Raw genomic sequence first — 26,619 nt, forward strand, 5'->3', positions numbered from 1 at the left:
ACATGGTTTCATTTTCAGAAAACACCGCATTTTTGTTGTACTTCATGCTGCAGCTCCTCTTTTCACCCTGTGTGTTGAGCTCTCTGTTTTAGCTACAGAGTGAGACATCTCACTTCTGTTCCATCTTTGTTGGGAGTCACACATGCTCAGTACCTAGGTAAGGACTACTAGCCAATCAGAAGCAGAGTATGAGGGCGTGCCATGCTAGCAGCTAGGCGAGCATTATAACGTGTGTTCCAAAGTGACCCACGTTTATCTCTGAAGTAAAGGCTGGGCTACAATAGAGCTGTTTGGAGCAGTTTATGAACAGTGTTTTCTGTTGGAGATGGTAAGTGGGGTGGACTTTGGGCTTTTTTACTTTGCAAGCCTATTACATGCACAAAAAAGATATATAACACAATAAAGGAAAGGGAAAAAGCCAAAAAGCATAATATGAGCACTTTACACAATCCCGAAAGTGAAACATCATCGATATAGACTGATAACTTTCAAATGGACATTTGTGCCCACTGAGGTCATTTTTTCTGATTCTGAAATTCGGAGTACCTCACCAACTCCGACCAAAGCCGACCTCAAAATCCAAGATGGCTGCTCCGTGCATCAACAGTAGTGAAAGCTGTAGTAATATACAGTTTATTAGCACATCTTACTTGTGTCTCATTAAACACAGTAGGCCTACTGTCCAACTTATATCTGGAGACATGTTGCTAAGGTCTTTAATATACTGATCCTGAACGGAGTTGTTTATACAATGTGTTTGCGGCAATTTAGAGCGAGTTTAATTAAATTTGTAAGTCTTTATTTTCACATCTCCGCAGAGACTCAGTATGTTGTAGTCAGTAATACATATTAAGTTACACTGTGATTCTAAATGGACGTTTATATTTCCTGTGGCACTACTGTAATATTCCTGCTATCTCACAACTGGGATTTTAAGACTGTGTGTGTATATGTGAAATCATTAATGATTTTTTAATCACTGCCTCTACTATCCAGAGAGACTGCTATATTGCAAGCAAGGCCTTTAAGTTTTCCACTAACTAACAGCAGCTGACTCTTCATTTTACTCAGTAGCTCATTAGAGAATATAGGTTTCCTCTCCATTATACTTTAGATTTAATCAAATGAATTAAGTTTTTACATTTGTATTTGTATTTATACTTTCAGAAATGTATTTGTTTATTGATTCATATTTCATTTTGGGAAGCTGTATTTCATAGACTTCTGCATGTATGTGACGGTGGATCCATCTAGTGGCCAACATTTGGTTTTGCGTCTGTTGGCCTTTTCCCCCTTTCCCCTCTAATTCTTTCCTAACACTTGACTTCAGTCAGTGGAGCCACAAGCAAATAATCTGTTGTCTTGTGTATTTTCATATGATGTTTGGTTTTGAAACAGAGAGATGCTGATAGTTAAAAATGACTGAAGGAAGGATACAAAATGACTCTCCATACCAACAATGGCTAAAGCAACTACATTTTTAATGATTTTATCTTTATTCATGCAACCTGCACTGTCCTTAGGGACACTGAAAGTAAACAGTCATTTGTAAGATTGTTATTTTTTCAAGGATTATTTTTTTGGCTTTTATTGGCTTTATTTTTAGGACAGAATAAGTCAGGAAAGTGGGAGAGACAAGAGGATGACATGCAGCAAAGGGCCGTAGGTCAGAACCGAACACGCAGCCACTGCAACAAGGACTGAGCTTCTGTACGTGGGGCCCACCCTCAACCAGGTGAGCTACCCAGGCGACACATTGTAATTTTTTTACACAAATTTAGCTTTTACCCCTTAAAAGTAACATTTGGTTCTGAAGGCTACAGATTAGGCTATTCTGCTCTGCAGGTTTTATCTCATTAAAAAAAAATCACATAATGGACTTAGACATGGTAAAATCAAAGGTAGTCTCTGAAGGGGAGACACTAAAGGCCTTGATTATACACCAAGCCGACGGCCCGAGGAGGCGACGGCGAGGTGACGGCGAGGCGACGGCGAGGCGTAGCCTCTCGTCGGCCCTTGTCGCCGGTAGTCTTGGCCAAAAAATAGCTCGAACACACCGCAGAGACTACAGCAGTACCATGTGTATTCTGCACCTGTCAGGAATTGACTCTCCATTAGTCTATATCCACGACCTTCCACCTCCGGGATTGCCCAGTTGCCGCCGGAAATGGCGCGGTGTGTCCGGTGTGTCCTTCTTTTGGTTGTTGCTATGACACTCACAACAAATAGTGTTTGCTCGAGCAACGGCAGAACCGAACATAGCCTATGGTCCCTCTGCTTCACTCACCGCCAGGAAGACAGTGGACACTGGGAGATGGCTAACCAGACTGTGCCTCTCCCGGGCTGTCACAAAGTGGCGGAGGGACCGAACGGCCCGATGCTGGCTTGTTAGCTAGCGTTAGCTTGCTAGTTTTCACCCACCAACACCCAACATGCCTTCATCATACACTTCTTACAGAAAATTAGCCAAACAAACATGTCACTCATCGGCGATAGCAATGTGCTTTTACTACGATGTGACAAGGGCGTGTGAATTAAACATTAAGTTGTTACATTTTACTAATTTAGAGGCTGGCCAGCTGGCTGGCTAGGAAGCTAGGTTGCTTGCAGTGTTGCCAACTCTTTTCCAATGAAAGTAGCTAGCACCAGCTCCAAAAGTCGCTAAAAGTAGCTAGATGACGTCATACACTTATTTGCATACTTGTGATGTCATTATGCAATCATTTGCATAAAGCTTAGTGGTTGTGTCAGCAAGGTAGATAGAAAGAAATAGAATTATAGGAACAATATAGGAATGTATTTTACCTTATAATTATTAGTTAGGTAGCCTATCTTTGAAGTAAAAAACGAAATTATACAAAGGGAGGGAAAAAGGTCGATGAAGAATTCTCAAAGAAGGCTTGCTTGCTCAGGGCCAGGCCAGCTCAGCAAAGTCTTTCTCCCGTCGCGTCCCGCTGTCCCTCCCTACCTACACTGGCCCCCGCACCCCTTGCCCCCTCCCCTTCTACCTGCCTGCGCACTGTGCGCAGTGTTGCTGCACATGAGGAGAGAGGGGAAGGGCTGCGCCTACAGAAGAGAGATGTGACTGTATTGGCGGCCACAAGAGAGAAATACCTTGCGTGTTCTCTGGACAATACTAGCGACTATTTTACAGAAAGTCGCTTTCTTTTCTACAGAAAGTCGCAAGATTTGTCACTAGTTGCTTTTGTGAAAAAAAGTCGCTAAGGGGGGTCTGAAAAGTCGCTAAATCTCGCTAAGTTGGCACCACTGCTTGCTAGGGGGCTAATTGTTTAGCGGTGCAGCGGTGTCTTGATATGCGTTTATTTTTAAGCTCTTTATCGTCTGTACCATTCAACAAAGCTAATTGTATAGTATGACCAACAAAGTATTAGATAGATTAAACATGCTGCGCAGCATCTTAATTTTTGAAGCCAAAAAAGTCCCACACAAATGACATACTGTTCCTTTTTGACACTAAAGTTTCCGCAGTGTCAGGTTCTGTCAAGCCTGAGGCCATTGTACAACAGGTGCAGGTACGGCGGAGGGTGCCCAGTTGATGCTTCCTCTGCAGACTGCTTTACACTCGCATGTCACGTGACCAGATATTATTGCGAATGCAATTACTCATTCAGGTATATTGAATTGAGCTGAACTGAACCAAGAGCTCACGTGTAGACGGATGGATGTGATTATTTCGCATGCAGGTTCACTGGCAGTAACACCGGTCTGACCCTGACAATACTTTTGCCCCGACAAGCCAGGTACCGGGTCCAGTACTTCCTGAACTGCTCATCCCGAAAACCGTAGATGAGTGGGCTCATAAAGCGGGGGATGATGTAGACGACCAGGAAGAAGATGTAACGGATCTCTAGACTGAAGCGGGGGAAGAGGGAGATGAGAGCCGCCTGAAGGGAAGGAACCACGAAGGCAAGCAGGCACAGCAGCAGCTGAAACACAAGACAGATACATCTTAGTTATGATAGTTATTATTAAGAAAGTACACATTTACAACATTTACAAAACCCAGGTCAGCTAATGTCTTTAAACTTGTACAATAATATACATTTTTTACGTGTACCAAAACTTTGCAAACAAACTGTAAGTGAGAAAATGACCCTACAAATCAACAGCTGACGTCACTGATGCTACTTCCATTATTTTTACAGTCTATGGTTGCATAGTCTGGATTAGACGGTTCATTTACCGGATAGTAGCAACCGGAACCTCCGAGCTACACGTTTCACCCTGAAAATGGCAAGTAAAGAACATTTGGATCGAGGCACGCCTGCTTGGTTCTTCCGGTGAATGATTGTAAAGATTTACAAAGAATATGTTTATAGCATTTCCTCTCTAACTGGGACGTTTTGGGACAGATTGGTGGGATTGCTGTGGACGAAGTACACACGGAGATACACTGGTTAGAGCTCAAATTACATTTGACCATGTATCCAGCTAATTTAAATAGCTCATGTTACTGTATTGTGTAAACAGTTAACTCTATTTAATATTCTAAGTGGCGTTTTCTTTTGCAGGGTGCAAATGTTCCACCAAAACCAGTTCCTTCCCGAGACTATTTAGCACCGTCGCTGCGTCCGGAGTTTAGCGCTGCCCAAGACGATTGTGATTGGTTTAAAGAAATGCAAACAATCCCTGACTGTTTTTTCTCCTATCCAGGAGTGTACACATGGAGGGGGCCAGACCTATCTCCACAGCGCTGTGGAGATAGGTCTACTAATGCGAGACTATTGGTTAGCTTTTCCTGCTATGACACATAGAAATATCCTTAATGAGAAAAGTATTGGGATTGATTTCTGCGTAGAAACACCGACCTGTAGCCCATGAAGCAGCACAGTGTTCCTGGCTCTCTTCACTGATGCCAGGCCCATCGAGGCGGCCTGTGCCGCCAGCATGATCTTACAGTAGGTGTAGAGCAGCGACAGAGCCACGAAGGACAGGTACACCCCGTCAAACACACAGTTCTTGTAGTAGATGGACTGATGGCGGAAGAGAAGAGGGTGGTCGCAGAAAATGGAGGTTTGGAAGAAACTCAGAGGCTGGTAGACAAGGGTGATGAGGAGGTCGGTGACGGGCGGGGCGGCGGTGAGGATGAGGATGACGCCAATGAGGCGGAGGGTGCGAGGGACGGTGCACATCTGGCTGTAGTACAAAGGGAAGCAGATGGAGATGTAGCGCTCCACCGCCATGCCGGCCAGGATGAGAGGGGTGGAGCGGGTGGTGAGGACCGCCGTCATGATCTGAGGGAAGAAGAACTCAGGTCTTTTGTAAATGTAGCAATAGCACAGTGTAGAAATACTCTGTTACAACCCGTTCTCACTCCCGGCGCGTCAAAAACCGGTGCTTGTTCAAGGGCCTTTAGTGTTAGTTACTGACGCAAAAAGTCTACTCTAGCATCTTTATAGAACGCACCGGGCATAGCAGTAGCTCGACTGACGCACTGTAAGATGATGTAATATAAAGGGCGAAACAAAGGTAGCAAGTAGTATGAAAGCCCGAAGATCTGTGCAAGGACACAGGTTAAGGTGGTGGATGTGTCAAACAACACATGGACTTTCACCCAGGAGACAGGGGTTCATGTCCTGTTCTCGTCCTGCATGTCACTGAAACTTACACTTTTTTTACCCCACCCAGGATCTTTCCCTAAACTTAACTAAGTGGTTTTACCCTGCATGTTGAAAACTGATGCCAAGTGTCCTGACAACGTTTACCCCAGAGTGTGAAATCAAGCCATGCATGGGATTACATTGGAATTAGTTAAAAGGCCCCTGTGTCTGATTTAGATGCTAAAGGAAACTTTTTGCACCTGATCAAGCTTGGTTTTGAGGCGCTGGGAGTGAGACTGTGTTGTTTTTCTAACTTTAAATTTCGTTTCCAAAGGGAAAACTTTATCATCATCTGTTTTATCTGAAAAGACAAATTCCGTTCTGTTCATCTCACTTTCATTTTAAAAGAAAAGGCAGTTTTCATCATTTCATCAATCATTTTATTATTCTAGTACCAAAAGGTGACATTTTTACGTGGAAATTATATGATAAAAGATTGATACTTGGCGTCCAAAGATTTTGCGATACTTTGCTATATATTTCCCCCACACCTAATTGTTTGGGAAAAATAGGAAGTGACATTGAGTTGATGACTTACCAGAAAGCAGCAGACGGAGGCGTGGATCATCCTGAAGATATAGCTGACCACGTAGAGAGCCGTAACGAGGCTGAGCAGCAGAGCATCGTTGATCACCATGTAGATGAACATGATGTACCGCGGGTTCTCATAGAAGAGACTGCAGTCAAAGATAAACAGGAGCTGAGAGAGATGGCAAAAGGGGTTTTCACTGCTTTTTTTAGTTTTAGTTTATTTTAATAGCTCTGTGGGATAGTTACAATGAACAAAGTGTCTTAGAGCAGTGTGCTTATGTAAGAAATTAATTTAGTTTACATGAGGTCAAATCGCCTTTTCATGTTAAAGCTTTAGTGCGTAACTTTTTGATATTAATGAACGTCCGTTACATTCAAGCCATTGCCAAATGAGTTGCTACAAAGCCAATTACACAGTCACAGAAGGCTTGTGTCATGTGGCCCTGCCGACAGTATTGTTGTCATTACTTAGACTTCCTCATGGGGGGCGACAGAAACTACACTACAGCTTTAACAAAGAAGTTTTTTTTTTTTACCACAGCTGTATAGAGATTAATGGCAGAAAGTATACACTTGGAATAATTGATAAAAGGATTCATACACGTTTTGTTTCTGTCACCACATTCAGGAGATGCTGCTATTAAATCATGTTGAACATTATTTGATTAAACACAGCATGACACAGGTCACCGTTTGTATGCACTATGTGACATAAATGTAGACGCGTGTCTACCTGTTTCGCAGGAAGGTGAGCACCATGCTGCCGTTGATGACGCTGAGGGCGAGCCACACCAGCATGGCCACTATGTTCTTGGTGAGAGCGTTAGAGAAGCTATCTTTAGCGTCCGCTGTCAGCGCAGAGCTGCTGTTACTCATCAGCAGCTCCTGAGGGTCCGACATCTCCGCCTCACAATCTGAAGCAACACAGAGAGGAAATCTGAGGTTTGACAGACAAATAAAAACTCTTCTTTTCATGTTTTGTTTAAGGGATGCATTTTGATTTCATGAAAATAGCCAATTGGGTTACCAAACAATTGTAGACACACTATAAGGCACTTATTTTTAAATGTCTGCACACATCAGGGTGCACTTTTTGGTTATTTTTTAAAAGGAACATGCATATTGGGGATGTAATGATGACACTCAATTCATGATATGATTCAGGATTTTAAGGTTGTTTTTTTTTTTACATAATGAGCTGCAGACAAATGACTTAAACATATTCCTTTATTTCTATAAACTGTGTAAAAAAAACAGCAGATGTTTCCTCTTGTCAAAAGTGAAAGGAAAACTGATGAGTACATAAAATGCACAAAAGGCTGAATTGCACTATTTCTTTTGTTATACAGCAGCTATATTGACACATTTTGTAGTAATAAATATAAAGACATCCTAACCTGTACACACTTACAACCACATATATCACATTCACACTTTATCAGGAGTCCATGGCTCACAAATTAAGCTTCCCAATCTGCAGATCAAAGAAAGAAAACACATTTAGTGTGAAGGACCTTTTAAAAGTGGCATTACAAACAGTTAAGTTTAGTTTAGTTTCCTTTCTGATAATGTACACAAAGAAAAAAAAAAGAAAATCTGGATGCTGATTTTCCACATTTGTTTACAGCTTTGAGGCTTTTATTTAGACAAAGGAAATGGTAAGCGTAAAATAATGTGTCTAATTCATTACTATAAAAGCTGTTTATTAAAATCTAAACATCTAATGCCTACCTTAAACTAGAAGCCCTGAAAAGACTAAAGTCTGACAGCTTCTCAAATCTAAAGATAAACTCAAGGAGTTTAGAGTTTAGACTTCTTGGTGGTAAAATCTTCTAGTCTGTGACTGAAAACTCAGTGACATTATGACAGAGTTTCTTTAGATGTGAGATGATGTCAGACTTAAGTCTTTTCAAAGTCTTCTCAGAGTCTTCTAGTGCAGGGGTCTGGGACCCTTAGGGGGTCCACAGAGTCAACGCAGGGGTGGCCTCCAAATTATTGTCTTAACACGAATCAAACATTATTAGCAAATATAAATCCCCACTGATGATAGGCTTACTGGCCTATAGGTATAGTCACTAAGATATCCATCCACAGATACAGTTAAGGATTCAATGTGCCACATGTATGTTTAACATTAAAACATGATTTATAAAGTCATGGCAACAATTATTAGGCTATTTAAATACAAAAAAAGGTGAAGGTCGCCCTACACGATATTGCAGGCCCAGTTTAATATGCAACTTAATTTCTACAATATTTGTAGTAGGGGCTCCCTGCTCTGTCTCTCTTTCAGTTAAGGATTCCTTGGCTTAAAAAACGTTGAAGACCCCTGTTCTAGTGTATGGTAGGCAATAATGTTACTGAATCTTTTTGTTACAGACTAGAAGATTTTACTACCAAGGCTTAATAGTTTTATGTGACCACCTGACACCGAACAATTGAGACAATGGGATTTCCTTTCTCTCAGCAAGACTCTCATGATTTCATTCCAATATTGGTAATGTGTCTACGACAGTGGAAATCGCTTGAAAAGTCATTTGGGTATAAGGTCGGCATAAAGCACATTCACATGATATTTAAGATGTACAGTATTAGAAATAATAACACAACTCCTGTTACACAATCGATTCACCGTATACATGCATATTATCATATTTTATACCAACTTACTTCATTCAGCAGCCCATAAACCTCCACTCTGTCTTCTGTAATGAAAAAGGGAAATGCATTAAACCAGAATATAGCATAACATCGCATTAAACCAAGGATGTAGTTTCACTGTTTAGGGCATTCAGATTCACATACTCTACTTTTAAGTATCCATAATATGATTCATAAAAGTGTACAACAGAAAACCTTTTCACACTTTTTTGTAAAGAACCAAGAAACACATTATCCTTTACTATGAGCTGTTTCATAAAACTTCAACAGAAAAAGTAATAATGATGTTAAGGTGATTGATGGCAGAGCCTGTCTCTCACCTGTTGATTCCCAGTCTCCTCTAGCAGCCTGCTGTCTCGTTTAAAAGAATCTGTATTTGACGTGTGTGTGTGTGTGTGTGTGTGTGTGTGTGTGTGTGTGTGTGTGTGTGTGTGTGTGTGTGTGTGTGTGTGTGTGTGTTGATCAGGTTGCCGGAGGGATAGGGTAAATGTCATGATGTCACAGGTTATGTTAAGGATCCCTGTAATGAGTGTTGGGAGACTTTTGCTTCCTTAACAAGTGAGGAAGTTAAGCTGTAGATTGACCCGTTTATTACCATACACATTAGCATGAAAAAAATTTATGAACTGGAAAGCTTCTTGGAACTAGTCTTTGTGAAAATTAGACGGTGCTCTTTGGTAGTGGGGGTCATGAACAAATCCACTGAGCATCAAGATAAAATCCAAGGCACTGATCTTTAGAAAAAAGGTCAAATGCACGGGGTTGATTTGATTTTTAATTTCATATTTATGTATGTATTTTCAGTCATGAAAAGAACATTTTGTGGCATTTTCAGATCTAATATCTGACACTGCCCACCTTGTTGGGTTGACCTAACGTCCAGAACAGGCAGATTCTCTTTTGTGTATCTTTTGTAAGCATATTTAGGCAAACTAAAGGACTCATCTCCCAAAAAAAGACTTTGAGAAACTTGTGCATGCCTTTGTTTTTAGTTGACTTGATTACTGTAACAGGACGGAGGAGGATTAGGGCCAATGCGTAAAAACATTTTTTAGTTTAAAGTCAGACAGATTCTGATTTTAAACTCAGAACTCAAATACATGGACATCTGATCCTACATTAGCCCTGATCCTCTTCCTTATAACAGCATCTTTACAGTTCTCTGAAAAGAAGAATAAGGAGAATCAATCAGACAACTGCAGCTTATTCAAAACGCTGCTGCACAAGTCTTCACTAAAACCAAGGAATTTGAACACATCACCCCTGTTCACAGAGCTTTGCACAGGCCTCCTATAATTAAAGGATTAATTTCCAAATATTGTTATTGACTTACTTAGCACTGAATGTTTTGGGGCCAAAGTACATGTCTGATATGTTGCTCTGTTACGAGCCATCCAGAGACAGCTAGGCTCACACACCGCCCCCAGGGTCGGAACCAAACATGCAGAAGCAGCTTTCAGTTTTTCTGCACCATAGATCTGGAATAAACTTCCACAACATTTGAGATCTGCCCTAAACATGGTATTGTTCTTTTAAATCAAGGCTAAACACATTTGTTGTTTGCCATTGCTTTCCCTGAGGTCATTTAGAGATGGTCATTCATACACTTCTATGATTCTTCCACATTCAAAAGCAAACGCCAAACTTCACTATTCTATCAGGCATTTGATTAAATACAGTGCGTGCAAGTGTGTGTGTGTGTGTGTGTGTGTGTGTGTGTGTGTGTGTGTGTGTGTGTGTTGTGTGTGTGTGTGTGTGTGTGTGTGTGTGTGTGTGTGTGTGTGAATTTGTATGGTCACACTTGTGAAAGGTGTTATGAATACAATTGCCATTGTCTTTTAAATATACTTTGTTTATGTTTCATGATTGTTGAATTTTCTGCTGTTGTTTTTGCTGTATATGTAATAAGCCTGCCTTTGTGGCTGAATTGTGCTAAATAAAAATAAATAAATTGTATGATTGTCTGTATGCTAAAGCAGAAGATCTGTCTCCAGCACATGTCTTCATAATTTGTATAATATATGAAATTATTGTATTGAACAAAAGTTAACTATTAGGGGAATAAATGCTGTGATGCTGTTGCTCCACCAGGTGGTGCTCTCTTCTCTTCTCTGCTCTCTCTGTGGCAGCTTCCAGATAAACAAGTTGGTATGTTATCCTGTTCCAAAGAGATATTACCTGATGTCATGTTGAAATTCATTTGTGGATAAAGCCTGGCTTCTCCCAAATCAATATTTACACACCAATAAAGTTAAGGAGATTCATTCATAAATTCTATCCAGCTAAAAACTATGTTCAAAACAAAATGTAAGAGAGACATTGATGTGAATTGGAGTTTCTGTTGTGGTTGGACAGAAACTACTGTGCATTTATTTTGGCATTGCCCAATTTTGAATTGAGACTTATGCAATTCTATAACTTAGAATATTGATGAGAGTTTTGTCTTGCTTTGGAGAAATGTGTTGTTTTAATATCCTAAAATAGGCCTACTCATGAGTATATATTTAATCATGTTATTACAATGGCCACATTTAATGTAAATTCACACGGAGGAAACCATAGACTGTATAATATTACAGTCTATGGAAGAAACCCTGTTTTACTAGCAATTTAGTTCAAACAATACACCCAGTCAACTCAACACTCTCTTAAACAAAAATCAATTAACACTGTAACAGTTAAAACTGTGAATTTTTATCGTTTGTTTTTCTATTTTTGTATGTGTTCTCTTTTGTAGCTACATGTCTTTACTTGCAAGACATTTGTAGAGATAAAACGCAATGGCCCATTTTTTGGAATAAATGTGTTTACTATAACTCCTTTGTATGTTGTACTTTCTGTAAAATAGATAAATAAAGGTTTTAAAAAATGTGTATAGACCCAATCACAATGTTTGTTTACAATAACTTCCGGGTAGAAAGGTTTTGCACCCCGTACTAACAAATTGAACGGCGCCAATTAGCAGTGCACTGAGCATCACGTGTGCAAAAAGGAACTAAGAGTTACAAACTACGTGCACAGTAGATTCTACCACACTGCTGCCATGTCTGAGCCGTACACTGTATGAAAAGATATATTTACAGTCATTGGAATGAGCCAACGGTCTGCACGCATTCATGTAAGTTTTAATTAAATTACTGGAATGAAAATATTCTATATTTTATATGATATTTCAGGTCTAAATAGTAGGTATAGAAGCCCATGTTTGTTAGCTAGCTGTACCATGTGGGATGTATCGTTAGCTTGGTTGAGTTAACTATTAATTAAGGAGTTTTACTTCATCTATTTCAATTCATTTTTTTTTTATTGTAAAACATTTCTTTTATAAATTAGTTGTTCCCTTTGAACCTTAAGTTTGCACGGAGCCACCATTGTCAGCTTGAATTTTAAAATACCTTTTCCCAATGTTAGTTAACCTGCAAGCTAGTTAAACTTAGCACATGGCAAAATTCATATTGTATGTTTTTGTACGTATAGGGCTTTGAAGCTTCAGGGAGAAATATTTGAGTATCTTCAAACACCTACACGGTCACCCCTGGCACATACACAGCACCGATTTGATAAGCAACATAAATTAAACTATAGAAATGCCAAACAAAGTTTGAAGTACTTTAGAAATGGTGTCACTATTCCATAGTGTGTCCACTAGCTAGACATTCACAGAAAGCACTGTAAAGTAGAATTTTCAACTGTTATGTTAAAAAAGAAGACGTTAGAATTAGCTGATATTGATATCTGTATTGGCCTCAAAAGTCCAGTTCAGCCATGATCACAACCCCAAATCAGATTGGATTAGTTGAAAAGAGATGATTTTCTCTGTTGCATCTGTTTAGGCTGACAGGAAAGTTGTATTTTCTGCAGTCTTTGTTAAAACAAATGCACAGTTAAAACACATACAACCTATTTTAAACTCACTTATATTTTTAATAATTTTCACACTATTGACTTCAGGGAAGATGGAGGATTTTCCAGGAAGGAAATCATGCGAGGTGAGAGGAAACAAGGAAATGTGTTTTTTTAGAAGGGTGAGACGTCCTTTACTCTGAAGCAGCACATGAATTTGTCAGCTGTATGCACAGAGTTAGCACAGCTATCAGCTGCACTGCTTCTGGGAAGGCTGCTCTGGTGTATCCATCCTCTCTCCTCGGGGCAGGAATAAGAGCTTTGAGACGGTCTTCGTGAAGGAGGGCCAGGTTCAAGTGAGGAGATATCAAATAAGAGACTTAAAGTGGTCATATTATGCTCATTTTCAGGTTCATAATTAATAATAATAATAATAATAATAAATTGAATTTATATAGCGCTTTTCATGGACTCAAAGTCGCTTTACAGGGCAGGGTAGATTATAAAAACATAACAAAACAAGTAGAACAAAACAAGATACAGATGAAAAAGGGAGGGGGGCAGGTGGACTATGGGTAGGCTGAGGTGAAGAGATGGGTCTTGAGGCGGGACTGGAAGATGGTGAGGGACTCAGAGGTGCGGATCTCTTGGGGGAGGGAGTTCCAGAGCCTGGGAGCTGCTCTGGAGAAGGCTCTGTCCCCAAAACAGCGCAGGTTGGACTTTTGGATGGAGAGGAGACCGCGCTGAGGTGGATCTGAGGGACCGTGAGGGTTGGTAAGGGGAGAGGAGGTCAGTGAGGTATGAGGGGGCCAGATGGTGGAGGGCCTTTATAGGTGAGGACCAGGATTTTGTAGGTGATCCGGTGGGAAATGGGAAGCCAGTGGAGTTGTTTTTGGACTGGAGTGATGTGGTGCCAGGATTTGGAGCAGGTAATGAGGCAGGCGTGAGTTCTTTGGACCTAGTTTTGATGTTGGTAGAGCCGATGCTGAGGAGTAGCAGTAGTTCCTAGTCGGGAGGAGATGAAGGCGGAATGATGAGTCTTTCGGAGTAGCGGGGGTGGAGAGGGTCTGATTTTTTTGCGATGGTGCGGAGGTGAAAGAAGGAGGTTTTAATGACTTGACGGATGTGAGGCCCAACGGAGAGGGTGGAATCAAAGATAACGCCAAGGTTGCGGGCCTGGGGAGATGGGGGAGACAATGGTGCCGTCGATGGTGAGAGTGGGGGTATTGGTTTTGCTGAGTGTGGATTTGGAGCGCCGATCAGAAGGAATTCTGTTTTGTCGCTGTTGAGTTTGAGGAAGTTGTGTTGCATCCAGGTTTTAATAGCTGACAGACAGGAGTTGATGTGGGAGAGGGGAGGATTGTGGGGGATTTGGTGCTGAGGTAGATCTGGGTGTCGTCCAGCATAGCAGTGGAAGTCCAGGTTGAAGTGGCGGAGTATCTGACCAAGAGGGAGGATGTAGATGATGAAGAGGAGGGGGCCAAGTACGGAGCCTTGGGGAACACCTTGAGTGACTGTGGCTGTGGCAGAGGTGTGGTTGTGGAAGAGAGATTAAATGGGATCTGTTGGAAAGGTAGGAGTGGAGCCAGCTGAGTGCGTACCGCCGAGCGACGAGGTCTTTGAGTCTGGTGAGCAGGATGTTATGGCTCACAGTATCGGGGCTGCACTCAGGTCGAGGAGGATGAGGATGTTGAGGGAACCGGTGTCAGCAAAGGTGAGGAGGTCGTTGAGGACTTTGAGGAGAGCGGTTTCTGTGCTGTGTAGGGGGCTTAAACCAGATTGGAGAGGTTCGAATAGGTTATTGGCAAGAAGACGGGTTTGTAGTTGTGAGGCGAATGCGTGCTCCAGGGTTTTAGACAGAAAGGGGAGGTTGGATATTGGGCCGTAGTTGTTGAGAGAGGAGGGATCCAGACCAGGTTTTTAAGGATTGGGGTGACAGCGGCAGTTTTGAAAGCAGAGGGGACAGTTCCAAGGGACAGTGAGGAGTTGGAAGAGGTTAGTGAGGTAGGGGCATAGGACCCGGGAGGCAGGACTTCAGAAGTGGAGTAGGGAGGGGGTCAAGGGAGCAGGTAGTGGGGTTTGGAAGAGCTGATGGGGGGTAGGTATTGCTAGGGTCGGGAGGTCTGGAGGGATGGAGAGAGGAGGGTCCAAGGTAGGTGCTGGAGTAGATCCTGGAAGGTCAGATACAGGGGATAGGGATTTGTAAATGAGATTGATTTTGTCAGTGAAAAAGTGGAGGAATGAGTTGCAGAGATCCGGAGTAGAGGTAAGGAGGCTGTTGGTCCGAGGCTTGATGAGGTTGTTCAATGTGGAGAAGAGGGTTCTGGGGTTTTGGCAGGGGTCGGTGAGGATGGTGGAGAGGTAGGCAGATTTGGCAGCAATGAGGGCATCTTTGTAGGCGATGAGATGGGATTTATAGGCTTCATGATGGACTGTGAGGGATGATTTCTTTGTCAGACGTTCAAGTTGGCGGCCAGTTTGTTTCATTTTCCGGAGTGCAGGTGTGTACCAGGGTGAAGAGGTGTTAAAAGTGACGAGTTTTGTTTTGAGGGGGGCCAGGGTGTTGAGGGAGGTAGACAAGGTGGAGTTGAGGTGGTCTGTGAGGTCATCGGGTGAGGTGAGGTTTGAGTCCAGGTGGAGAGTGGTGGAGAGCAGGTCAGAGAGATGGTGGGGATTGATAGATTTGAGGTTGCGGAAGGTGATTTCTCTGAGGAGGCGGGGGCGTGGGGTTGGAGAAGGGATGGTGAACCGTATCAGTTTGTGATCAGAGAGGGGAAAGAGGCATGGATGGAGGTCGAGCACTGGTTGGTTGGTGGAGCAGACCAGGTCGAGGATGTGACCTTTTCATGGGGGGGGAATGTGACATGTTGGGTGAGAGAGAAGTTATCCAGTAAAATTTTTGAATTCTGATGAGAGCTTGCATGTGGGGGAGTCCATGTGGATGTTTAAGTCACCGAGTAGCAGCAGACGTGGAGAGAGAGATGAGGCTAGTGTGAGGAGTTCAGTAAAATCAGAGAGGAAGGAGGGATTTGGTTTAGGTGGCCGGTAAATGAGGATGACTGTCATGGAGGAAAGAGTTTTGAAGGCGAGATATTCAAACGATGATACTGAGGGGAGGGTGAGTTCTGTGATCCGGAAGTTCTGATTGAAAATGACGGCGAGGCCACCTCCACGGTGGGAGGGGCGGGGTTTGCAGATGTAGTTGTAGCCAGGGGGGGATGCTTGGTTGAGGGAGAAGAAGTCGTTGGGTTGTTGCCAGGTTTCGGTGAGCAGAAGGAAGTCAAGAGTGTTGTCGAGGATTAGTTCATGGAGGGCAGGGGCTTTATTGTTGAGCGATCGGGTGTTGAGGAGGGCAAAGTTGGCATGGTGAGAGGGTGGTGGGATGGGGGCAGGCTGGAGAGATCTGAGGTTGTCCCGGTTAGCGTTCGTGTGGTCGTTGGGGGTGTGGGGGTTGCAGTTGAGGGGGGACAGTGAGCCGATTAGCAAATGATTGGAGAGTATGATTGAGTGTATGTGAAGTGGGGAAAGCACTGTAGTCCGGTCCGGGTTTTCTGTGTAGCCTGATGATGCGTTCAGCCCTATGTGAACCAGTGGGTGAAGCATTCAGATGACGTGGGACAGGTGCAACAGAGCGTGCAGGTGACCAGATGGATGGAATGGATTGTCCGTGGTGGAAGAAAACAAACTTGCGGCGAGAGCTTCTGTGGATGTAACGGCGTCGACGTAGAAGTCCGAGCTGTTTGATGACTGGGATGCAGGATGGAATGGAGTAGTTGACGAATTGGACCAGTTGCAGAGTTGAATATTTGATCATGATGCCGACGGAGGGACAGAGAGCTCCGTGATAGTGGTTAGCCGTGGGCTAGGAGCACAGAGGTGGAGGGTGGAGATGGATGAATGAGGTGATTGCCAAAATGATCCACAGCATGACCGAAGGAGAGGAATGTCTAGTCTTGGTCGCGGCTCGCATCTGGTGGAGGATTGCAACGGGTTAGCCCCGAAAGCAGCTAGGATTTGCCGCCACGCCGTTTGGTGAACAGGGGCAGCGAAGCGGCTAACCGACGAGGCAAGAGTCCGGTCAAGGAGCCCCAGGCGGCTTCGGGAACCAGCAGAGAGACTGTCCAGAGGTACAGAGGCTGTCCAGAGGTAGGGGGTACAGCGAACACAAACACAAGAGAATAGCAGACGAATAGCAGATGAATAGCAGACGGAGAAGCGGCGAATAACCAGCGCCAGCGTCCTCTCACGTCGGTTGGAAATTTAGGGCTCGATAATGAGGAAGGGTTGGGGGAGTGGAGGGAGCTACAGAAACGTTGGCATGATAATTGTATTTAGAGGTTGTACCAGAATAGGTTAACATGGTTTAATTTTCAAAAAACACCATATTTTTGTCGTACTGCACATTGCTGCAGCTCCTCTTTTCACTCTGTGTGTTGAGCTCTCTGTTTTAGCTACAGAGTGAGACATCTCACTTCTGTTCCATCTTTGTTTGAAGTCGCACATGTGCAGTAGCTAGGTAAGGACTACCAGCCAGTCAAAAGCAGAGTATGAGGGCGTGCCACTCTAGCAGCTAGGCGAGCATTATTACATGTGTTACAAAGTGACGCACGTTCATCAAGAAAGGAAAGGCTGGACTACAATAGAGCTGTTTGGAGCAGTTTGTGAACAGTGTTTTCTGTTGGAGATGGTAAGTCCCTTTGGAGTGGACTTTGGGCTTTTTCACTTTGTAAACCTATAACGTACACAAAAAAGATATATAACACTATAAAGGAAAAGGAAAGAGCAAAACAGCATAATATGAGCACTTTAAAGAAGCCCTCCGGTGTCTTTAGCTGCATGGTACTAGCCGATAAGCCACACTTTGTTGTTTTCTTTGTATGTGCGCAAGTAGGCAGGGGTGGAGAGATTTCAGATTTTAAATTGCAATCGTGACACCCATAGACTCTGTACATAATGATATATATTTCTTTACAATAATCTACAATAACATTAGAAATTAAACAAATGAATATCTTTATTCAACCCCCCCATATGTAATCTGTAGGGGTGTGAACATTTTAAAAATCAATTCTTTTTCCCAGAATAATTTTTTTTCTTTCTTTTGCCAGTAGTTCAACTAAATATTTTCTGTTTATACGGTACTACGGACAGCAACTACATCGTATCTATTACTGCAAAACAGACCGAAAGAACTTCTTACTCATGTTAACAAATGAAATAAATATCAGACTGACTGACTGACATGTGATATGCATTCTTTTTTAGAAAATTGGTGTTTTTATAAATACCTCATGATACATTGTCTCTAGAAGTGTATTATTAAACTTGTTTTTGTTAAAGACAAAAAAATACTCAATACGACCCATGTACCCGCATGTCGTCCCATCGCTAGTAATCTGTTACATGCCATCTTTGTTAAGGGGGGCCACTGTCTGCAGTTTGACCCTGCAACTGTTGCTTACAAGGTACATCTTGAGGTACTTCCTGAACTTTTTATCTCTGACACCATAGACGATTGGGCTCAGGAACCTTGGCAGGAGGTAGACGATCAGGTAGTTTGCATATCTGATTTCTGAGATTCGGCCGGGGAAGATTAGCTGCAGAATGATCTCCACACTAGGGGAGATGTAGGAGAGCATGCACATGGCCATCTGGGCCCCGTGGATCAGAATGGTGTTCCTGGCTCTCTGGGCAGATATCTTGTCCGTGGAGAGGGCCCGGGCTGCAAACAGGACCCTCAAGTAGGTGAAGACCAGAGTCAAAAACACATAGGAGAAGTAGATGATATCAAAAACTTGTCTTTTGAATGCCAGGATCGGGTCTTTGAACACATTCGGTCGTATGCAGAACACAGACTCATGAAAGAAGCTTAGGGACTCCGTTGCTAGCGTCATAAATAGATCTGTGATATCCGGAGCCACGCATATAAACCACATCCACCCAATAACAATGTAAGTCCTTCTCACTGTGCAGATTTGAGGGTGCCGTAAAGGCTCGCAAACGGCAATGTAGCGCTCTATGGCCATGCTAGCTAAGTTGACCGGTGTGATTCTGGTGGTGAAGACCGCCACCAGGATGAAGAAGCAGCAGAAAGAGACGTTAATCTTGTAGAAGATGTAGCTGAGGACAAAAAGTGTGATTGTGACGGTCAGCTGGATGCCGTCATTGATCACCATGTGGATGAAGAGGATGTAACGAGGGTCTTCATTAAATGTCTGCAGGAAGATAAAGGAAGAGAGAGGGGAGTGAAAAACGTAGAGAGGATAAAACAATTCATGGATTAAGAAGGAAGAAGTGTTGGTGTTAGTGAGTAAAGTCCTGGATGAAAAGTCTGTATGGCATCATTAACCATCCTGAAGTGAATTATTAATTGTAGTATATTAATAATTGTTGATCAGCATGCTGTTTTTTTATATTAAGGGGAAGAAAGACTCCTCGGAGTGAAGAGAGAGAAACAAACATAGGTAGGGCTGCAATCGATTCTTTTTTTCGAATTTATTTTTAAAGATTCTTTGATTGCAGATTGTTAAATGTGAATATTTTCTAGTTTATTCTCTCCTCTGTGACAGTAAACTGAATATCTTTGAGTTGTGGAAAAAACAAGACATTTGAGGACGTGATCTTGGGCTTTAGGGAACACTGTTCTACATTTTTCACCATTTTCTAAAATTTAAGTTGCATTCCTTAAAATAGCACATCCTCAAATTTACGAAGCTGAAACGAGTGAGTATGTGTGTACCTGGTGTCTTAAAAATGTGGCAACCAAGCTGCTGTTGATGTAACCGAGGATGAGCCAGACCATAACTACAATCAGGTTCTTCACCAACGCTGTGGTGAAGGTGTCTCTGACGAGCACCAACTGATCCAACCATAGAGGGAGCCAAAGAGAAAAAAATAGAAATTATTTTTAAACACGATGAACCATAATTTATTTTTATTCCATCACTGTGTTTCATGAGCTGATCAAATAATATTAAAATTCTGTATGCACTATGTCCACAAAAAAAGTAAGTAAGCTTTCATTGGTCACTCTCAGTCTCACCACGATGGGGGACATTAAAAAGTAGTTGTCAAAATGTTGATGAAATTCTTACACATCAGCCCATACATTTATATACGTATGTTTCTGTGAATATCAGCTGAGCTGCAAATGTATTTTTTAAAGCAAATAATCCTTTATCTATTATCATGTTTATGAATCAGGAGATAGAAGCATGTACATGACACAAAGTGAATTATCTCTTTAAAGGCTTAATATAATATTTGGGTATGAACTATTCACACAATGTTGGCCAAGGCTGCCATACAAGGTGCCACTTGCTCATCAGATAAACATTCACACTCCAATGGCACAGCATCAGGAGCAATTTCAGTTTCAGTGTCTTGCCCAAGGACACTTTGACATACTGCAGGGCCAAGGATTGAACTACCAACCTTCCTATTGATAAGCTACCGCTCTTCCACCTGAGCCACAGCCGCCTACACCTATAAACTTTACATTTTAACATCTAAATTAGCAATACAGCTGTACAAGCAAATCAATAATTGGTTATAGTTTTATTTGATGTAAAGATTATTTTAAGACCAATTTCTTCACCAAACCTGAGAAGTCATGTTGCCTCCAGGACTCACTGATGAACTCATACTTCACTCAGACCTGATAGAGAGGATGCAACACAGAAAATACATATTGAAAAATGCATAAAGTAATTACCCAAAAAAGCATAATGTAATCAATTCAATAAATCTGTTTAAATCAGTCAAACATTTACATATTAAAATGTAACTTATTGAAATTATGATGCATGCACACTACTTTGGCCACATAGAGTACATGTATTTGAGATATCAAAAGCATGTAATATGTTTTTTTAACTTTGGCTTTATTTGTCTTTATAGAAAATCACATTCTGTAGTTAGATACGTTTCATGTTCTGCTAACTCACTGCTGTAAATCTGAGCTAAACCAAAGTTGACCTTGACCTTGTTTTTTTAAAGAAATACATCAAACCATTTTGCTTGGATGTTTTTACCAAAGAAATGATTTCCTGCTTCCTGCCATGCAGCGTTCTGCCATTATTTTCTTTTCACCTGCAGCCTGATTTGTTTTTTTCAGCAATCAACCCAACATAATGTTAAAGCATAGCAATTAATTAGTTAATTATAGCATTTATATTAACATAACTGGTACATAAAGGCTGAGATGTTCTTAAAATGAATATATCAACAACAGTTTGACATTCCCTTGATTGAGTACACACATACGAGAGAAAACAAGATTCATGAATATGGATATATCTCATTTAGCAAATTAACCCTTCATTTAAAATAAACCCAAATAACCTTAGCAAAGCTCAGTCAGCTGCTGAAATGTTACAGTTCTGCAGTTTATTTTTCCAGTGCAAAACACAAGTAAATTAATCACAAATGATCCCAATGTGACAAGAAACTGGCAGCAGAAAAGTGACATTAGAAACTGAGCTTTGTGATGAACATGCTGGCAAGATTTTAATCAAATCACTATCAGCCAAAATAATACATTACATGTATATACTTATCCAAATGAAAGTCTCGTCCTGCTCCACCTACCTGAGTCCAGATCACACCCTGAAGGCAGACAGCGCGACACAAGAGTCTTTATAAACACTTTGAAACAAAACGTAATTAATTTTCACGTCATCGTCAGTGTTTGTGAGAGAAGTAAAAAAAGATGAAGATAAGATCAAACTTTTATTAATCTTGAGGGAAATTGTTGTGCAGCAGTCTTCCAAATATAGAGTTCAAATAAAAACAATGTATGAAAACTAAAGATTATTAATAAGGTGTAAACCCCCCCTCCCCCCCCAAAAAAAAAAAACAACAAAAAACAATGCCAGAATATATACATGATGATAGTTAATGGCAGTCTTGAGGCTGACAGTGTGGTCAGTAGGCCTGCAACTAATGATTATTTATTGATCGATTAATCTGTTTATTTTCTTGAATAATCAATCAGTTGTTCGGTCTATAAAATGTCAGAAAATTGTGAAGTTTACTGTCACAGAGGAGAGAAGAAACTAGAAAATATTCACATTTAACAAGCTGCAATCGAGAATATATTTTTGTTCCATAAAAAACGACTCAAACTGATTCATCGATCATCAAAATAGTTGACATTTATTTTAATAGCTGACAATCGATTAATCTTTGCAGCTCTAGTGGTCAAAGCAGGGTGTTTGATCCTTTGATGAAACTTTTCTTTTATTCACAATGATTGACTGAAGTTCAATGTTGCCAAGTAGTGTTGGAGGCACTGTAGCACTACAATCATACCAGACCAGACCTTAAAGAAAATCCCCAGTCAGAGCTGGTTTTCAAGTGTTCAAGTGTCCACAGCCAATGTGAACAGACTCTGCTTCATCACATGTAAATATAGGCTGAAATTCAATTGTTGTAGCAATATTAATAATTAAATTCTGTCGTTTATATGCCAATGTTATATTAAGTATATATTATCCTTGCTGCTAGCGCAGCTTATAATTTATATACAATCAGGGGACATTTTTATTGAAGCAGAAGAAAGTACTCGGTTATCAGTCTTTTATAAAAAAAATGTTAGTGCTGTCAGTTAAACGCGTTATTAACGCCGTTAACGCAAACCCATGTTAAAGGAGTCACTAACTTTTTATCATGACATTAATACATATATATATATATATATATATATATATATATATATATATATAATATATAATAACATACATTCTTTTTGGCCTAGAAAACTTTGTTGTTTTTTTCACATGCTGTTGCAACCACTAGTAACGTTAGATAAACTACAACACCACACCGGATCTAGCTAGACCGGAATTAATACAACAGGCACGCCGCACACACTTGTTTGGGCTTGCGAGCCGGCCAAAGAGTAGTAGGCTAACGTTACGTTTTGAGTGGATGGCGAGCGCGAGACGCCAAAATGGATGCCAGTAAGATTCTGAATGGAAAGATTACTTTTAAAGAGTTGCCAAATGGTTCCATTGACAAGACCAAAGTGATCTGTGTGTTTTTTGTCGTTGTGAACTGAGCTATCATCGCAGCACGTCCAGTCTGAAATACCACTTGATGGCCAAGCACACAGCTGATGGGAATTCTCCACCCCCTCGTCAAAGCCAGGCGACAATGGATGACTTCAGACAGAAGCACATGGATACCACAACTAAGAACAAACTTAAAAAAACATTTGCACAAAGCAAGCCGATCCACTTTTCCATATTGATAAGAGCATTAAAATGAGAAAAAAATAATCAGACAAAAAGAAATCAAGGAACATTTAGAATAGATAAAAATGTGCGATTAATTGCGCGTTAACTATGATATTAATGCGATTAATCGCGATTAAATATTTTAATTGTTTGACAGCACACATTTTTTTATTCTAACAATCTGTGAACATTTTGACTATATAATTACATACCTCGTCATACAATTGCGTCGAATCAGCCTCGACTTTCCAGTTTCTATTATTAGGGGTGGGGAAAAAAATCTATACAGCATAGTATCACGATATTTTCCATGACAATACTGTATAGATACACAGACGGCAAGTATCGATCTAATATTATATATGTCTTGGTCAGTTTCTCTGCTTGAAAATCCCATATTGCAGCAATCAAATTAAAGTGAGATGAACAAAACTTTTTAGATAAAATAGATGTTGACAAGGTTTCGTTTTGGGGACATCATTGGAAATTAGGTAATGAATTGAAATATATCGCAGAATATTGCAGTATGTTTAAAATCGCAGTAATATTGTATCGTGACATAAGTATCGTGATGATATCGTATCGTGAGGCCACTGGTGATTCCTACCCCTAGCTGATATGATGGTTTGACAAACATACAACATTTGTTTTACAATATGTGTCATATCTTAGAATGTTTTGACTACTCTCAGTATTTATTCAAATGTATTTGTAGTACCCATATATTTGAACTTCTGTCTCTACTGCGATATAAACAGAAAGTAAAAACAAAACTACAAATATCTAAAACACAAATGATCATGTTACGTACTGCTGTAAAGATAAAAAATGTTTTTGGTTACTAGACATGCTAATTTAGAGGTTTTTTTCTGATGATAGCCGACCCTCGTTACCCGAGCATTAACCGTTAACGGACAAGAAGGCAACAGAGTTCCAGTTCCCCCGTCTAGGATGCTAGGACATACTTTCTGCTTTACGCAGCCACGATGTTTCTTGCATTCTCGTAGACACATGCAGCAACTTTGCTGGAACTGCATAGCGACCGACATAAGATCAACAGTGGTCTGCGGCGTGTATGTCTGAGCCTGTCTCCACACACATCCACCTGCAAGGTTTTAAGCTGTGTGTGTCCCTGGCAAACTATGTGTGTAAGACCATTTAGGTTCTAATTGGAAAAGAGCTGAATCACCCCTGTCTGCATGTGTAAGATGTCCGAAAGTAAAAAAGAATCAGACTAGGGCTGCAACAAAATTTTCTCGATCAACCGATTAGTTGTTTGTTATATAAAATGTCAGAAAATTGTGAAAAATGTGGATCAGTGTTTCCCAGAAGCCCAAGACAACATCCTCAAATGTCTTGTTTTGTCCACAAATTATATTACATGTCATTTAGCTGATGCTTTTCTCCTAAGCTACTTACAGTTGCTACATATGTCAGAGGCCGCACACCTCTGGAGCAACTATGGGTTAAGTGTCTTGCTCAGGGACACATTGGTTGATGGATCGCAGTGGGAATTGAACCCAGATCTCCCACAACAAAGGCATGTGTCACATCCACTGCACCATCACCACCCATAATTTAATGAGATGGTACCTAATTTGCACATTTAAACATAAATATTCTAAAAACTTGTAATACAAAAGATATTTTTCTTAATGTCAGTAATCAATTGGGGAAGTTTCATGCTGATATCTATTAGTTCATTTTTTCTTCCAATTCACCTGGGTTGTCTTAAGGGGGGCCACTGTCTGCAATTTGACCCTGCACCTGGTGCTTACAAGGTACATCCTGAGGTACACCCTGAACTTTTTGTCTCTGACACCATAGACGATTGGGCTCAGGAACCTCGGCAGGATGTAGACAATTAGGTAGTGTGCATATTTGATTTCTGAGATTCGGCCGGGGAAGATTAGCAGCAGAATGATCTCCACACTAGCGGAGATGTAGGAGAGCATGCACATGGCCATCTGGACCCCGTGGATCAGAATGGTGTTCCTGGCTCTCTGGGTAGATATCTTGTCCGTGGAGAGGGCCCGGGCTGCAAACAGGACCCTCAAGTAGGTGAAGACCAGAGTCAAAAACACACAGGAGAAGTAAATGATATCAAAAACTTGTCTTTTGAATGCCAGGATCGGGTCTTTGAACACATTTGGTCGTATGCACAAAACAGACTCATGAAAGAAGCTTAGGGACTCCGTTGCTAGCGTCATAAATAGATCTGTGATATCCGGAGCCACGCATATAAACCACATCCACCCGATAACAATGTAAGTCCTTCTCACTGTGCAGATTTGAGGGTGCCGTAAAGGCTCGCAAACGGCAATGTAGCGCTCTATGGCCATGCTAGCTAAGTTGACCGGTGTGATTCTGGTGGTGAAGACCGCCACCAGGATGAAGAAGCAGCAGAAAGAGACGTTAATCTTGTACAAGGCGTAGTTGAGGACAAACAGTATGACTGTGATGGTCAGCTGGATGCCGTCATTGATCACCATGTGGATGAAGAGGATGTAACGAGGGTCTTCATAAAATGTCTGCAGGAAGATAAAGGAAGAGAGAGGGGAGTGAAAAACGTAGAGAGGATAAAACAATTCATGGATTAAGAAGGAAGAAGTGTTGGTGTTAGTGAGTAAAGTCCTGGATGAAAAGTCTGGATGGCATCATTAACCATCCTGAAGTGAATTATTAATTGTAGTATATTAATAATTGTTGATCAGCATGCTGTTTTATTTATATTAAGGGGAAGAAAGAATCCTCGGAGTGAAAATAGAGAAACAAACATAGGTAGGGCTGCAATCGATTAATGAGTTTGACTAATTCTTTAAAGATTAATCAGTTTGAGTATTTTTTTTAAGATTCTTGGATTGCAGATTGTTAAATGTGAATATTTTCTAGTTTCTTCTCTCCTTTGTGACAGTAAACTGAATATCTTTGAGTTGCGGAAAAAACAAGACATTTGAGGATGTCATATTGGGCTTTGGGATACACTGATCCACATATTTCACCATTTCCTGACATTTTAGAGACCAAAAAAATAGAGAGAAAATAATCAACAGAAAATAAGTAAGTTGCATTCCTAAAAATAGCAAATCCTCAAATTTAAGAAGGTGAAACGAGCGATTGTTTGTGTGTGTGTGTGTGTGTGTGTGTGTACCTGGTGTCTAAAAAATGTGGCAACCAAGCTGCCGTTGATGTAACCGAGGATGAGCCAGACCATAACTACAATCAGGTTCTTCACCAACGCTGTGGTGAAGGTTTCTCTGATGAGCACCAACTGATCCAACCATAGAGAGAGCCAAAGAGAAAGAAATAGAAATTACTTTCAAACACAATTCACCATAATTTATTTTTATTCCATCACTGTTTTATGAGATGATCAAATAATATTACAATTTTGTATGCACTATGTCCACAAAAAAGTAAGTAAGCTTTCCTTGGTCACTCTCAGTCTCGCCACGATGGAGGACATTAAAAAGAATTTGTCAAAATGTTGATGAAATTCTTACACGTCAACCCATATATTTATATACGTATATTTCTGTGAATATCAGCTGAGCTGCGAAAGTAATTTTTAAAGCAAACAATCCTTTATCTATTATCACATTTGTGAATCAGGAGATAGAAGCATCTACATTACACAGTGAGTTCTCTCTTTAAAGGTTTAATATAATATTTGGTTATGAGGTACCAGACCAGGCTACAAATTGGTGATAGTGTGAGATCAACAA

At 41.1% G+C, this 26,619-nt stretch overlaps 3 protein-coding genes across 3 annotated transcripts; all 3 read right to left on the minus strand.

Moving 5' to 3' along the window:
• Positions 1–3,689: 3,689 nt before the first annotated feature.
• On the minus strand, positions 3,690–6,986 carry LOC120557100 (odorant receptor 131-2-like). The gene is made up of 4 exons (XM_039797136.1): positions 6,886–6,986; positions 6,160–6,298; positions 4,830–5,255; positions 3,690–3,947 (listed from the first exon to the last, which is right to left on the minus strand). Exons 1-4 carry the CDS (start codon positions 6,948–6,950, stop codon positions 3,690–3,692), a joined length of 888 nt encoding a protein of 295 aa, XP_039653070.1. The 5' UTR covers positions 6,951–6,986.
• Positions 6,987–18,055: 11,069 nt separating this feature from the next.
• LOC120557101 (odorant receptor 131-2-like) lies at positions 18,056–19,506 on the minus strand. The gene is made up of 2 exons (XM_039797137.1): positions 19,396–19,506; positions 18,056–18,871 (listed from the first exon to the last, which is right to left on the minus strand). Exons 1-2 carry the CDS (start codon positions 19,456–19,458, stop codon positions 18,056–18,058), a joined length of 879 nt encoding a protein of 292 aa, XP_039653071.1. The 5' UTR covers positions 19,459–19,506.
• Positions 19,507–20,307: 801 nt separating this feature from the next.
• On the minus strand, positions 20,308–26,156 carry LOC120557102 (odorant receptor 131-2-like). Its single transcript, XM_039797138.1, has 4 exons — positions 26,046–26,156; positions 24,616–25,425; positions 21,246–21,263; positions 20,308–20,313 (listed from the first exon to the last, which is right to left on the minus strand). Exons 1-4 carry the CDS (start codon positions 26,106–26,108, stop codon positions 20,308–20,310), a joined length of 897 nt encoding a protein of 298 aa, XP_039653072.1. The 5' UTR covers positions 26,109–26,156.
• Positions 26,157–26,619: the final 463 nt, after the last annotated feature.

This window comes from Perca fluviatilis, chromosome 4 (genome assembly GCF_010015445.1).
Source record: "Perca fluviatilis chromosome 4, GENO_Pfluv_1.0, whole genome shotgun sequence".
In the NCBI taxonomy this organism is placed as follows: domain Eukaryota; kingdom Metazoa; phylum Chordata; class Actinopteri; order Perciformes; family Percidae; genus Perca; species Perca fluviatilis.

Excerpts from the sequence above, each read along its gene's own strand:
- LOC120557100 (XM_039797136.1), bottom strand. The coding sequence starts at position 6,950 with ATGCTGGTGTGGCTCGCCCTCAGCGTCATCAACGGCAGCATGGTGCTC. Across the intron at positions 6,299-6,885 it reads CTCACCTTCCTGCGAAACAG|TCTCTTCTATGAGAACCCGC; the intron begins GTAGACACGCGT and ends CTTTGACTGCAG. Across the intron at positions 5,256-6,159 it reads CCTCCGTCTGCTGCTTTCTG|ATCATGACGGCGGTCCTCAC; the intron begins GTAAGTCATCAA and ends TTCTTCCCTCAG.
- LOC120557101 (XM_039797137.1), bottom strand. The coding sequence starts at position 19,458 with ATGGTCTGGCTCATCCTCGGTTACATCAACAGCAGCTTGGTTGCCACA. Across the intron at positions 18,872-19,395 it reads CCACATTTTTAAGACACCAG|ACATTTAATGAAGACCCTCG; the intron begins GTACACACATAC and ends ATCTTCCTGCAG.
- LOC120557102 (XM_039797138.1), bottom strand. The coding sequence starts at position 26,108 with ATGGTCTGGCTCATCCTCGGTTACATCAACGGCAGCTTGGTTGCCACA. Across the intron at positions 25,426-26,045 it reads CCACATTTTTTAGACACCAG|ACATTTTATGAAGACCCTCG; the intron begins GTACACACACAC and ends ATCTTCCTGCAG.